The following is a 14873-nucleotide window of genomic DNA, read 5'->3' on the forward strand; positions in this document are numbered from 1 at the left end:
GGTCTCTATCATTGAACTTTGTACAGGTGGGATGGGTCTCTACCCCTGTGCTTTAGTCATGCTGGGGAGGTTCTTGACCACTGAGCTTCCCTTCCACGTCCTTTCAACTTTGAAAATGTCATGGGTATGTTTGTGTGCTTAGTGTGTGCTAGTGTGTATGGAAGCCAAAGGGCAACACTGGATATCTTCCTCTTTTGCTCTCCACCTTATTTCTTGAGACAGGGTCTCTCATTGGATCTAGCACCTGCCCATTTTCCTAGGCTGACTGGCAGCAAGCCCCGAGAATGTGCCTGGCTGCTTCTCTAGCGCTGGGATTACAGGCACGTGCTCTGTGCCCAGCTTGGTACATGACTGCTGGGGATTGAACTCGGGTCCTCATGGTTGTATGACAAGCACTTTACCAACTGAGAAAAATGCCTTAGTCCCTTCTTTAAAAAAATTCTATTTATTCTTCACTGTTTAATGAAACTCACTCTGTGGTCTCGGCATACCCTGAACTCGTGCTCCTCCAGCCCTGCGCCTACTGAGTGGCAGAGATTACAAGCTTGCACCATTGCGCCTTGCTGGATGGACTTTTTAAAGAGAAAGAAATCAAAACAGCATTTCCTTTTTCAAATTCTCTAAGAATCACAAATGGCATGTATACCTTTGAGGACCCTTTGTAAAGACGGGCTCTTGGAGCTCCATTAACCTAATGGTACAACAGACTTTATTGAGTTGTTATTATAATTCTTGGATGAAATTAATACACTTCCATAGTGTTGAGGTAAGCGGTCATCTTGAAGTAAAGGCCCACCTCTCAGTGACAGGGCTTTGTGAAACATTTTACTGTATGGTTTCCCCCTTCCTCTGTGTCACCACAGACCTATGAGTGGGAGATGGATTTATAGGGGACAGCTGAAGCCTGAGACTCAGTGTCCCCATTTGTAAAAATAAGACTGAAAGTCCCTGTGCTTACACAGGACTGTGTGAGAATTTGACTTGAGAGTTGCTGTGCAGGTGCCTGGGAAAGCAGTCAGTGGCTGCCACCAAGGCAAAGCTGGCGTTTAAAACACCTAGACTGTCACAGGAAGGTAGATCCGGGCCAGGGCAGATCGTCTGAAAGCCACTCAGAGACACAAGTGTCATCTAACAAGAATGGCTTTGCTTTCTCATTTGTCTCTTTCCGAATGGTTGTTCCTCCTGTGGTCCTGACAGTGCTGTTTCACACCTGCCTTTCCTAGGTCTTTAATGAATATGGCCAGCAGGGAATGGTCATGTTCAAAATGAAAATACATCATCCTACAAGTTGTTTTACACTGTCCTTTGGCTAACTCAACCAAACAGAACTAAGTAGATTGAGTGTTTGATGGGGCCAAGGGAAAGTCGGCCTTTCTCCTCAGCATGGCTCCCTTCCTTGGCTATATTTGTTGGCCTTCATTGCGACAGTAAGAGTAGAACTACTCCCCCAGTGTGGCTTTTACTCACAGGTAAGCAAACATCTCCACACAGCTTTTCAGCCACTGTGGAAACCCAGGCCACTTATGCAATGGCTTCCTGGTGGTTGTGAGAACCTTTTATAAGTCAGAGGATGACTGTAATCTCCCTGTGGTCAGGTCAAGGTTATGGAGACATCCTTTCTATCACAGACTCTCAGACCATCCTTGGGAGGCAAGTCTGGAAAGTTATGTCCCAAGAAGTGTCATTCCCATTGAGTCTTTGTGCCACTGGGGAGGTAGAGTCCTAACTAGAGGTAACATCAACGGTTGTGTTGCCTGGCAGTGTAGGATGTGCCCTGCTCACTTCTGGATTACTCCTGAGTGTGCATGGGCCAGGCTTCCCATCATTTCTTCAGCATTCTTCTCCATCCAGCTTCTCAGGAGTGGGCTTGGTTAAATCTGGGAGCCCAAGTAGTGTGCAGAGGGCCAGTGGCAAGACCATGATGCAAGTAGGCCATGGGCTGACATCACTGTGCTTTGTTTACTGTCCGTCTGAGTCAGAAGCGTGGATGCTTTGATGAATTTGTTCAGGGATGTAGCCCATAGAGACTACTTTTCTCCCAAGAAGACGCTTATGCTCTTGGAGTGACATTACCTCTACATAGTTTTAAACATTTTTTTTTAAAAGACACACTCTATATAGCTCTGGTTGTCCTGAAACTAGCTATGAAGACTAGGCTGGCTTTGACCTCACAGAGATCTGCCTGTCTCTGTCTCCCATGTACTGGGGTTGAGCTCGTGTACCATCACACCAGCCTCCTTTCCTTATGTACTGAACATCTGCCTCTTAGCATCAGTCTCACAGTGAAGTGGAACTCAGACACACCCAGAAACTCAAGTCCTGAACAAGAGTCAGCACAATGAGGACCACAAAGCTTTGCTGAATTATATATCCCAGAAGGAAGGGCAACCTTTCCTAATTGATTTAAATATTAAGAAAACGCAGCCAAGGCCTCTTGCTTCCAACATGGGATACTTGAAAATGAATGGACCAGAGTGTCTATAGCCTTGCCTGTTCCCGGGATCTTGGGGAAAAACATGACTGGAAAGTTAGAAAGCCATTCCAGACCTAGTCCAACCTGGATGTCTTAGAGCAGTGGGCTCTAAGTGGGCTCCCTCCTAGCCCAGTCCATTTCTCTAAGGCAGTGGCTCTCAACCTGTGGGTTGCAACCCATTGTGTGTGTGTGTGGGGGGGTGTTAACATATCAGATATTTACATTATGGTTCATAACACTAGCAAAATTCTAGTTATGAAACAGCAACAAAATAATTTTGCAGTTGGGAGTCACGATAACACGAGGAACTGTATTAAAGGGTCACAGCACTAGGAAGGGTAAGAACCACTGCTCTAAGACATCCAGGTTGGACTAGGTCCGGAATGGCTTTCTAACTTTCCAGTCAACTGGGCTGCATCCTGGTGAACTCCGAGAGCTTCAGAGCTCCCAGAGGGAGAGCCATTCATTACTAACTATGCAGAAGCCAAGAGCCAAAGTGGAAGAATAGGAGTACAATACGAGGGAAGGTCATAGCTAGTACAGTTTTGTTTTGCAAACTGTGCCCTTGAAAGAACCCTCTGAACGTGAGACTTGGGTAAATTTCTTTGTTCTTGGAATGTTCCAGAATCCATCTTGACTCATGGAATAGATATACAGGAAGAAGAAGTGTTGGACGTGCTCTTGGATTTTGCCCGGGCTCTGCATATTTCTTGTCAAGGGTGTGTGCCAAAGCACCTCAGGAGGGACACAGACGGAAAGAGAGTTAAGCTGAGCAATTATCACCCCCAAGAACAATGGTCCAGGAGGCCAGGGTACAACGTGTATTCCGCCCAGCCAGATACTGGGTAGATGGATTTTCCAGGAGGATGCAGAGCCATCAGTGACCCACCCCCAATCTGTCATCACCGGGTGATGCCTATCTTTGTCCAACCTTCGTCATCATGGACCCGGATGAGAGAGACCTGGGTATGCAGCCCAATTCCCAATTAGGGATTTTCATCACTTGCAGGAAGATCATTTATTTGGGTTGAATTGTTAAGGCAGATTGTTTTCACAGTGTTCCAAGCAGAGAGCATTCTTACAGGAAATACCAGACCAGCCAATTATAGTCAGGTTTTCCACATCCTCAAGAGGAAAGGAAAAAGATGGTGAGAGAAAGAGAGAAGGAGAAGAAGGAAGAAGAGGAGAAGGAAGAGGAGGAGGAGGAGGAAGAGGAAAAAGAAGGAAGAAGAAGAAGAAGGAAGAAGAAGAAGAAGAAGAAGAAGAAGAAGAAGAAGAAGAAGAAGAAGAAGAAGAAGAAGAAGAAGAAGAAGAAGAAGAAGAAGAAAGGAGAAAAAGAAGACATCGATGAAGACGTTGATGACAACAGAGGAGGAAGAGGAGGGAAAGGAATTTTCTTTCTATTCTGAAGGCTGACATTTGGGGAACTGGCAAGTAGCGTGTGAAGTGGAGACCTGTTGAAGTCCCCGAGCTACACAATGTGATGGTTAAAGCACACAATGACTTCTGGATAACCCGGAGTCCTTCCCGAGACCTCATGTTCTCTGTGGCTTAATTTTAAAAACGTCTGCTGATCATCTGGTGGTGGAGCGAGGCAGAGGAAGCCCCTCCAGAGGCTTGGACACCTCCCATTCTTCACCCTGGCCCCCAGTGGTGAGATGGTCAGGAGCTTCCTTCCTCTCATGAGCTTGTTAGTAACCCCAACAGGTGGCTTCCCAGCATGGTTTGCATCCAACCTCAGCACCGCATCTCCACCTTCCCACAGGGACTTCATCCATGACCACATAGGAAGCCAGAGAAATGGGGAACAGCAAGGTGAAAGGGAAAAGCAAAGGAACCTCTGCCGTGGAGAACCCAGAGGTTTTTAAAAGCCTTTCGTATCAGCAGGTCTGAGGACGGGACGCTCCAAGGCAGCTGCCTCTCCACAGAGCAGTCTTTAAGAGCATGGTTCTGCTGGGAACGAAGGAAAAGAGCAGCATGCAGCTGCTCATGAGGGGTCTGGGATAGGATGTGTCTGAAGGGCTGAAGCCAGGAGCACCATATGTTAGCATCCTTAGAGCAATCTCAGAGACACCGCAGGTAAAATGGGGGTGGGGCGAGACTTGATTAGCTATGCAGCCAGCCATGTCAGTCTTGTTTGGTCTGTGCGGTCCTAACTACTCTGCCAGATTCCTGTCTGGCTCTCACCGACAGCGTCCCTGCCCTTGTTGCGTGCCTCTGGTGTACCTTGAGTGGGACACATAGTCGTGTGGATGTGGACATGTTCCTAAGGCAGGGAATGTTGCATAGTATTCGAAAAGCCATTCTGTCCCTTGAGCCTGTCCCTTCTTTAGGAATGTCTATGGTATTTGTTTTTATCAGGTTCCTTTTCAGCATCAGTTATCTCATATTTTAAATCTCTCATAAGTTGGTGTGAATTACATCATTAAATTTTCTACCGTTAAAGTCTTGCGTCCTTGAGGGGTCATACTTTCCTTGACACTCATGGTCAGTGCAATTGCTCAGTGTTTCATTTCATAACTCGCACTTAGGTGGGCAAGTGTGAGTTTCCTGGAGGTTGTTGTATTTGCACCGCCCTTTGCCATCATCTCAGGTAGTGCCTAGCAGCTGCTGTGTGTGTGTGCATGCATGTGTGTGCCTGTGCTCTTTATTTACTCGATACAGTCACCCACTTAGTTTATACAGCCTTCTTTGAGGGAAGGTTTTTTTTGTTTGTTTGTTTGTTTTTGTTTTTTTTAATCAATAAGAAAACAGTTGCACAAAGAAGTGAGTAACTTGTCTCCCTTGCAGAGATTCAGGGGTGCTCTCCTGAAACTCCTACCCAAGTTGGGCCCTGGATCAGAAACGCCACATTCAGAGTGGAAACCGGGGAGAGTTATATCTCATTTGGTGGCACAAATCGGCAAGAACCATGCACACACGTTGCTCAGGCTGCTCTTGAATTATTGCTTGAGTGCTTCTCTGGCCTCCAGTCCCTCTGTGTGCATGCTGGGGCCACAGGCACGACCCATCCTGCCTGGTGAGATTATAGTTTCAGATTTCCTGTTCCTTCTTGAGGCAATTTTGTGATTTTATTCTTTTAAATTAAGTATTGTTTTGTGTGTGTAAGTGTGTGTGCTTATGCATGTGCTGTGGTGTGTGTACAGCGCTCCGGAGGCCAGCAGTGTGGAATGGGTTCTCTCTTCTAGCTTTAAGTGGGCCTGAGCTCTGGTCACCAGGTTTGTATGGCAAGTACCTTTACTTACCGTGCCATCTCACCAGCCTAATTTTGAGATCTTTCTAGAAGAACTGTCCAGTTTGGTTTGCTAGTTTTCAAATACCTTGTTTTGACCTTGGTTATCTGCTTCTCTCTGAAGACATTCTGTTTAAAATGTTTTAACCCCTGTCTTGCCCTCTTAGTATTGTTGGTTACCCTGTCCTTTCTCCTTGTCAGTTATGATGAATCAGGCTAGCAGATGGATCCCCCCAGGGGGCACCTCTGGTAGTCTCCTCAGGAAACCAGCTTTGGGGGTTGCTGAACCGCTCTACTCTCTGTAAGTCTTGTACGTACTTTCCTGCTGTTTCAGGACTTGGCTCTTTGCTGTAAACTTTCCACAATAACAGGTTCCTTATGACACTCACTACCCGCTGTTAACCATGTAACGGCGTCGTCCCAGAGCTGAGTTTTCTGTGTAGCCAGTTTGAAATAGTTCTAACGTCTACTATCATTTCTTTAGCATTACTAATGTCTTTTTTGGAGGACTGTAGAGGAGCTATCTTTATTATTGGATTTCTGAAAAAAAAAAAAAAAAGAATTCTTTGCAGTCAGAAATACAGCTTGGAATATTTTGAAAATTGCAGCTTGTTTATGTGCAGCTTTTGTAATTAAAGCCGTATGGACGAACCAAGGATATATATTGTTTAATAGTTGGCTGTGTTAAATCACGCATATTATTTTGACCTTTAAATATTCTTAGTTGTTTTTTTCCCTGTTTGAGGTATGGTTTGCTGAGAGGTGTGCTAAGACTTCCTACTGTGCTCACAGGTAAACCCTTTATCCTTTGTTCTGTCAAAGCTTTGTTCCTGTATTTTGGGAGGGTTGTTAGGAGTACAGAGATTCATGGTGGGTACGTTTCCCCTTTTTAATTCTGTAACAAGTAGGTTTATTGCTAATAATATTTACTTCCAAAGTCCCTTCCTCTGATAACATTTCGTCTCATGAGCTGTAGAACTGCTAGAGTATACAAGAGGCGTGTTTCCCGTGTTTTGCTGTTAAGTTTTTGCATTTCTCATGAAAGAGCTTACCGGTAATAATGCAGTCTGTCTGAGTGTCTCTTTTTAAAGATGAATTTATCTTCATTTTCTGTGTATGGCGTGTTTTGCTCACATGTATTGCGCGTGCATTCAGAGACTGCAGAGGCCAGCAGAGGGCGCTGGATCCCCTGGAACTGCAGTTATGGATGGTTGTGGGCCACCGGGTGGGTGCTGGGACTTGAACACTCTAGAAGAGCAGCCAGTGCTCTCATTCTGGAGCCCCCATCTGGAGCCATCGCTCCAGCCTGTGTCCCTCTTTTCACTGCAGGTTTAATCAGCTTGCATTCCTTAGTCACTGACATAATAGCTTTTTTTGGGGGGGGGCAGGGTCTGGTTACATTGTATTTTTGTTACACTACATTTTCTTTATTTTTTTCTTCTTTTTCTTTGACCATTGTAAACATTTAATACAGTCATGTAACCATCACCTCTGTAGTTCTAAAACACTTTCTTCCTGCAAGATCCCTTAGGCGGTACCTTTCAGTCTCCCAACCTCTTTGCTCTAGGTATCCGGCCAAGTGTGATATTTCACACAAATGTGTTTGTGGGGTATGTGTGACCTTTGGTGCCTTTAGCATTACTAATGTCTTTTTTTGGAGGACTGTAGAGGAGGGTCAATGGCACGGTGGCCTGTTCAGGACCCATTCCTTTATGTGGTGGACTAGTGTTCCACTGTTTCTCCAAGTAGTTACTGATAGGCATTTAGGTAACTTCTGCTCCAGGGCTACTGTAATGCTGTGTGGACATTCCTGTGCGTGTCCAGGTCCTGTCTTCAGTTCTTTGGCCTAGGACTACCACTGCAGAGTCAGATGCTCAACCTAAGCTTACCAAGAAGCCTCCTGGCTGCTTCCTGGTGGCAGGTTTGTTGGAATTCCCTGACGGCCGCCCCCTTTGGTTTGAAGACTACATAGCAGGTTATAACACACTCCATGACTACTCTTATATCTTTATTATGACTGGCTTGACAGCTCAAGACTGATCAATCTACTTGTCAGGAGGGAGAAGATTTAGCCTGGTGACCACTTTCCCTCTCTGCTGTCTCTTGTCTGTCCCCGTGTCTCTGTCTTTACTGTTCCCCATGGGTGTGGTCATTACTCCTTTTATTGCTTTTTATCGACCATTACCATTTAGTTCTACTTAAATGTTTTCCAGTCTCTTACCATAGTTCTCTTTTCTTTTTTTCCTGAAACAGGCCCTTCAGTCATTTACTCAGTGAAGGTCTGTGAGAATCAACTAGCTGTTTTTGCCTGGGACTGTCTTTGGCTTATCTTTAATGACAATTTTTAATGATAATGAAAATTCCCATTCAGTGGTTGTTTTTCTCTAATCTGAAGGTGTCTTTCCGCCTTTACTGAGAAGTCTTTTGTTCAAGTTGTCTCTAGGCAATCTAGCTTTTCTCTAAGGCCTTTCTAGTTCTCTGGCCTTCTGACCGTCTCAGCGCAACACACCTAGATGTACGCTTATGTTTACGTGTCTTGTGGAGGCTGGAAATTCCTAGCAACTTCCTTTTTAGTATTTTCTCGCCTTCTGTTCGCTCTTCCCTTCGGCGACTCCTTTTCAGGGGACAGTGAATTCCAGTACGTTTCTTCCCAGCGACCTCTCATCTTCTCTTTCTGGATTGAGTCACAGCTGGCACTGCTCCTCACAGTCTCCTCGTTGGCTCCCATCTGCTGATCATGCTTACCAAAAAAAGTCCAAACTTGTAGTAAAACCGAAAACATAGTAAATGACCAGCTGTGTCCCCGTCACCTAAACCCAGCAGTTGCTAAGCTCTGTGTGCCTTTTTTTCTTACTAATGTACATGTTTGTGTTTACACACTGTTTCACTGAGAGTAAAAGTCGGTGTCATGGAATTCAGCTCAAATTTCCTAAGGACAAGAACACTTTCTTCCCATTCACAGGACTGTTATCCCCCTCAGGGAAGTTGACATTAATCCAATAATATTATCTGTAGCCATTCATGGAACCTGTAACTAAGCTGGCCAAGTGTTCAGTGGTGGACACAGGAGAATGGGACACCTCTTTCATTTTTCCATCCTTTTATTAAAAATAGATTCTTTTCTCATACAGTATATCCTGATTACAGTTTCCCTTCCCTCTGCCCCTCCCAGTTCCTCCTCGCCTCCCATCCCATCCGGAGTCACTTCTTTTCTATCTCTCATTAGAAAAGAACAGGCTCCTAAGAGATAACAACAAAAACATAGTACATAAAATATAGTAAGATATTACAAAGCTATAATACTGAAGTTGGACAAGGCAAACCAACAGAAGGAAAAGAGCCCCAAGAGAGGGTGTAAGGATCAGACTCACTCACATGCTCAGAAGTCCATAAAAATACTAAGCTGAAAGCTGCAATACACAGCGGACCTGCCGCAGACCCAGGCAGGCCCCATGCCCCTGCTTCAGTCTCTGTGAGTTTGTGTGAGCTTTGATCAGTTGATTTAAAGGGCCGTGTTCTCCTGGTGTCCTCCATCCCCCTTGGCTCCTACACTCCTCCTGCCTCTCTTCCACTGGGTTCGCTGAGCTCGGAGGAGAGGAGCGTGGTGGAGACATTCCATTTAGAGCTGTGTGTTTCAAGGACTTTCTGCATGATGTCTGTCTGTGCATTGGTTCCCATCTGCTGTAAGACGAACTGTCTCTGCTGGTGACTGAATAAGGCTCGATCTATGAGTACAGCAGCAGCAGGAGTCATTTTACTGTTTGTTTTGTTTTGTTGGTGTGTGTGTGTTTTTTTTCCTTTTTTCTTTTTTGACCAATAGTACTGTGTTTGACTTTCCCCTAGGTCTCTGAGCTTTCTAGAGGTCTTGGCCACCCAAGCAGTGTTGGGTATGGTTCCATCTCATGGAGTGGACCTGAAGCCAAATCAGACACTGGTTGACTATCCTCCGTGCTTTGTGCCACCATTGCCCTCGCATATTTTGCAGACAGGACAAATTGTATGTTAAAGCTTTTTTTTGGCTGGGTTAGTGTTTATGTTTCTCTTTTGGTAGTGGGCAGAGTACCTTCCCATACCAAAGACACTAGGACACGGGGAGCAAGGGTTCAGTGTAGGCACCATCTTGGCCTCTCTCTGTTCAGCGAGTTGTGTAGGTGTTGTCTTTAGCAATAGGCCTTGCTGTTAGGTTGTGGAGAGGAACCTACGGTCTTGGCCGTAGCCTGGGTTGTTCGGGAATTTCCACAGGACACCTTTGGCCAACCTCTCAGTGGCTCTTTCTCTTCACGCAAGGATTCAGTTACTAAGGAACTAAGTCCTGGTCCTGGACTCCTGCACACAGGACCCTTGCTCTGCTCGCCCTGCGGATAAGGCACAGAAATGGGGTGAAGGTCATCTGGGTATGACAAAATGTGTGCCTGTCATTGGCCCTTGGTGCTTGCCTCTGGGTTATCTGTACAGTGGCCCTTGGAGAAAGCGTTTTGAAGACTTGATTTATCGTTTTGTCTTGGTCATTTTAGTAGTTTTCACTCAAAGGCAAGAACACTCTTTTAAGCTGACCTTTTAAACTCCACAGCGCTTATGCCACAAAGGACACTTGAAAGGAACAATGGCACATTCTCCACATGTGAGCACACTCGAGGTCTCCTTTGGTGAGGAGATCTATGGGACACGGGCACAAAGGTTCTAAGCCTCTCCTTCGGCTGATGGATAGCTCTCTGGGTGGAAGTCCCATGACTGGGAGAGGCCCTGCTGTTCCTGGCCCAGGGTACATACTGTCCCCACCCTCTCAGGAGCTACCAGGAACATTTGAGACCCTGTCCTACCATTTTTAGCATGCTATAGAAATTTCTGCTGAGGGCAGCATGTGCAAATTAAAGGAGTGAATGGAGTGGAACGTTTGAAACCAGTGGCCAGGGTTCGAGTCCCTGTGTTGGCAGTTCTAAGTTGTGCAGGCTTGGTAAATCACCGAGTTTTGGTGAGGGTTATTGCATCATTTAACATCCTCTGAGGAGCACTAGCTAGTGCTGGACACACAGCACTCAGTGAGCCAAGAGAATGCTCTGGTCCTGTTTCCCTCCTTGGTGCCACAGTAAGTCTCCCACTCTGTGGCTGAACAACGTGAAGGTAATGTCTCACGTTCTGAAGGCTGAGGTCCAAAATCAGCTTCACTGGCCAGTGCCAAGGAGCTGGCATGGGTAGATCTGCCCCTGTACTCTCCCTCCTGCAAAGTGTGTCTGCCCACTGTCAGCGTTCACCACCGTATCTCCTGGATTAGATCTCCGTTGATTTGTGACCCATGCACTGTTTCTACCTCCAGACCCAGGGTCACCCTCCCGTCTCAGATCCTCCACATGCTGATTTTTGTTGTAAGATAACAGCTGCAGGTTCTGGCAGTTAGAATGTGGACATCTTTGTTGCCAAGCCTGCCACACCATCTTGCTCTTTTGTTGCCCAGGAGACAGATCTGATAACACTTCATTTGTGCTAGGATGTGAATACATGCTTTAGGTGTGTGTGTGTGGGGGGGGGCACTACAGTTGGCCTTTAGGGCAATGGGAATCTGTCAGTGTTCAGGGTAAAGTGGCTTCTCCCGAAGTTCTCAGCACAGGGCAGTGCAGGCGGATGTGATGGCTCAGCTGCAGATGTCCCTGGGCAGGTGGCAGGCCAAGTAGAACCTTGCAGAGCAGTCTTCAGAGGCTGGGTTTATATTTCATAAGGAAGTTAGGTGAGATGGCTACTGCTGTTAGCGTTGGAGTAGTGGCTTGAGTTTGATTCCTGTGCTGCCTCTTGCTCAATGCAAGCCATGGAAAACTGCTGAACCTCTCTTGACACTGAGGGAAATAACTTCAAAAGGCAGTTTTGAGAGACAGACAGCCTTTGAGGTTTTCAAAGCACATAGTCTAGTGCCTGGGATAACCCAGAAAGCCAGAGAGGATTGTTGTTAATGCTGCTGCGGTTGTTTTGGTGAACATGGGATTGCTGTGGATGTTGGTGATGAGAGGGTGGCAGGGACATTTAAGTAGCTGTGTAGTGGGCACAGTGTCACATCAGTCTGTACATGCCATGGGAAGATGTGGGGACTGAGGACAGGCCACTCCAGGCATCAGGCGAGACAGCATTAAGAGGCTGCTGAGAGTCCATAAGTTTGAGAGGAAGAAGCAGAGACAAGTAGGTTGAAGAGGGCCCTGGTGGCTTTGGCGTGTTTGAGGGATGGCCTTGCTGTCCCTACCTGAAATGCTTCACAAGGACCTCAGAAACCCTTGGGCAAGTGCCTGGACCTCATGCTCCTGGCCTGTGCCTGGGTTCCCCGTCTTTTCCATCAAAGTGCCCCGTCCTCAGCCTTTGCTGTGGAGCAGATGAGCTGGGGAGAGCCTGAGGGAAGAGGCTTTTGCTGATGCAGCTTGCATTTGCCTCATGGTTGAGGTGGGGTGCTCTGCATCCATGGAGCCCTCTTCCCAGCTTCCGGGAGCATCCTGTCACCATGCCCCACAAACCCCTGTGAAATCTTGGACACAGGCTTAAAGATTCTTCGGGTTTGAATGGGATGGGCACAAGGAGGGAGTGTGACAGAACTCTGGAGCCACAGAGAAAACGAGAGTCCCACGGAACACAGGCACAGGCTCTGAGAACTGTGTGTCTCACACGGTCTTCACACACACCCTTCATACATCTTCAGGAGGAAGCCAGTTCAATGGAGGGCCCCGAGGCGAGACTATGATTGTTGCTGCAGTCATATCTTACTGTGCAAAGGCGGTGGAGGAAAATATAATTCAATGCCATGTTCAAAAGAACTGTCATTTTCAACATAGTAAATGAAGCTTTGGAGGGTGATGTAAGGGTGTTGCTTTCAATGTGTTCTGTGTCCTTCAGTTCAGATTGATGCATGATGGAGGAAAACAAATCTGAGCAGAGCTACTACATGGGCGGAGCCTTTCTAGAAGGCTCAGAATACATACACGTGGATAACAAGTTAGAACCACATTGGTACACATGTTTTTTTTTTTTTTTTGATTTGTTTTTTACATGGAAGCTGGGAGAGAAGAAAGGAAGGGAGGAAGGAAGGAAGGAAGGAAGGAAGGAAGGAAGGAAGGAAGGAAGGAAGGAAGAAAGGAACCTGACTTTGAATCCATGAGAGATGTGGCAGAAACACTGATGATAAGGCCTGACCTTTGCCTGTGTCGCAGCGACATCAGTGAGCTCTGCTGCCATGCAGCCTGCTCAAGACACTCTCTGGGTACCAGGACCTGTGGTCCTTGTGGTCTTCTGTACAGTTTGAGTTCCTCTGGCAGTCTCCTCCTCTACACTCACATTTCTCTTTTTCTTTCAGGAAAAATCAGTTGGTGTCTGACAGGACGGATGATAAGCCAGATGCCCTGCAGCTAGGTAGGTGCGGCTCCTCCCTCTGTGCTGTGTCTCTGTACGCGCAGCAGGACTCCCTCCAGGGTCGAGACCTCAGGGCCGTGCTGCTCTATTCCTTGTCTCCATCTACTGCCTGCCTTTCTTTTCTAACTAGTTCTTAAAAGAGGGGTTGGAAGCTGGGTGGTGGTGGAATATACCTTTAATCCCGGAAGCAGAGGAAGACAGATCTCTGTGAGTTTGAGGCCAGCTTGGTCTTTAGAGTGAGTTCTAGGATAGCCAGGGCTATACAGAGACACCCTGTCTTAAAAAAATAAAACAAAAACACAACAAGCAAACATAAAAAAACCATATGTGTGTATGTGTGTGTGTGTGTATGTATATATATACATATATATGTTATATTGGTGGATGGAGTCACATGCTTGTAACCCCAGCACTCAGGAGGCTATGGCAGGAGGATCCAAAGTTAGAGGGCAGCCTGGACCATATGGTTAGACCCCATCTCCCAAACTAAGTCAAATCATCCAACTGAACAAGGTTGCTTGTCCCTGGATCCGCACTGCACAGCTGTGCACAGGAGCTCTTTGGGACCATTTAGAATGTTTCCAGCTCAAAATATGAGGTAGCTTTGCTTGGGGTGGCATGTTCATATAAAAGGTTTATAAGCATGACTGAGACACAAAATGCATAAAGAAGGGTGAGGGACTTGGCTTCCTTGCTCCAATCCGTGCTTCTCACACAGTGACTGTACCTGTGCCACTGCACCGAGAGCAAGACAGAACATTTATTTCCACTTTAGCTTTGAAGCAGTTTCTTTCTGTCTGCAATCCTTGAAGGTAGAGTCTGGTAGTCTCTTGAGTGGAGGCTGACAGGGCCGGGTTGGGCCTGAGAGGGCGGACTTGAGTACTCTTGAGTCTGCTCTCCTCCTGGAAGCCAGCCCCTTTACCTGTTTGCCTTTGTTTGGCACATTGAAGCTATTCACGTGCTTTGCTTCTCTCTCCCTTTAAAGCATTTCTTTCTAAGCTGTAGGAGGAGAGCCGCACTCTTAGAAGTGCCTATGTTGGGCGTGCAGCTGTCTGAGCTTTGATCTAGCTGAAAGTACAGGGCAGGCTCTGATCATGGAGGCAGGCTTGTTTATGCTGCTCAACACACTTCAGAGGTCCCGGAGCCTCAGAAATCACCAGGAACTGCTAGTGGAGATGATGTGGCTGTGCCCAGGAAGGGCAGGCTTCTGTCCGTGACTGTGCAGACTGAAGGATGGAGTCAAGAAGCCCTAACATCCAAAGCCTCTGACCCGTGCAGCTCTTGAAGCTTGTCTGATGAAAGTGACTCATGTTTGCAGACAAAGCAACACGGTGCTCGGCCTTCAGAACCCCTCGGAAGGAAGGCTTTTTGGCAGTTCCCAGAAGCCATTTGAAGTGTATGCACATGGTTTTTGGAAGGAGGGGGCCCCCTCTGCAGCTGGCTTGGATGATGATTCAGACAAGAAAAAGGAAGTAAAGGATGGGAAGAGAAGCGCTGAGAGAGTGTGAGGGCAGGCGATATGGGGTAGAGAAGAGGCATCGCATTCTGGGAGAGGCTCAGCAGTCCCTTCTGTAGCCTTTCTATATGGGGCAGGAGCCTTTGAAGGCTTTGCTGAAGGTAGACCGTGCTGAGTGGAGGGCATCTTTTATTCTTGGATGGCCCAACTGGATGGGACAAAAGAGAGAGAAATGTGTGAACTTCAAGAGATACAGGAGAGAGTTCTGTGATGGACGCTGAAAGGTCCCTAACAGTGGCATTTAGGTTAGACTTTGAAGGATGGGCGTGGTC

General features: G+C 46.8%; 1 protein-coding gene across 7 annotated transcripts in view; it reads left to right on the forward strand.

Moving 5' to 3' along the window:
* The window catches only part of Mindy4 (MINDY lysine 48 deubiquitinase 4), a 116874-nt gene that overhangs the window by 39232 nt on the left and 62769 nt on the right, over positions 1–14873 (forward strand). For all 7 annotated transcript variants that reach the window (XR_003956212.1, XR_003956214.1, XR_003956211.1 and 4 more), the window contains exon 6: positions 13030–13085. Coding sequence is in view for 4 of the 7 variants with exons in the window: in XM_006506298.4 (XP_006506361.1) it covers positions 13030–13085 (56 nt within the window). In the remaining 3 variants the exon portion in view is untranslated. The remainder of the gene's footprint in view (positions 1–13029; positions 13086–14873) is intronic.

The sequence above is a fragment of the Mus musculus genome, chromosome 6 (assembly GCF_000001635.26).
Source record: "Mus musculus strain C57BL/6J chromosome 6, GRCm38.p6 C57BL/6J".
Taxonomy (NCBI): domain Eukaryota; kingdom Metazoa; phylum Chordata; class Mammalia; order Rodentia; family Muridae; genus Mus; species Mus musculus.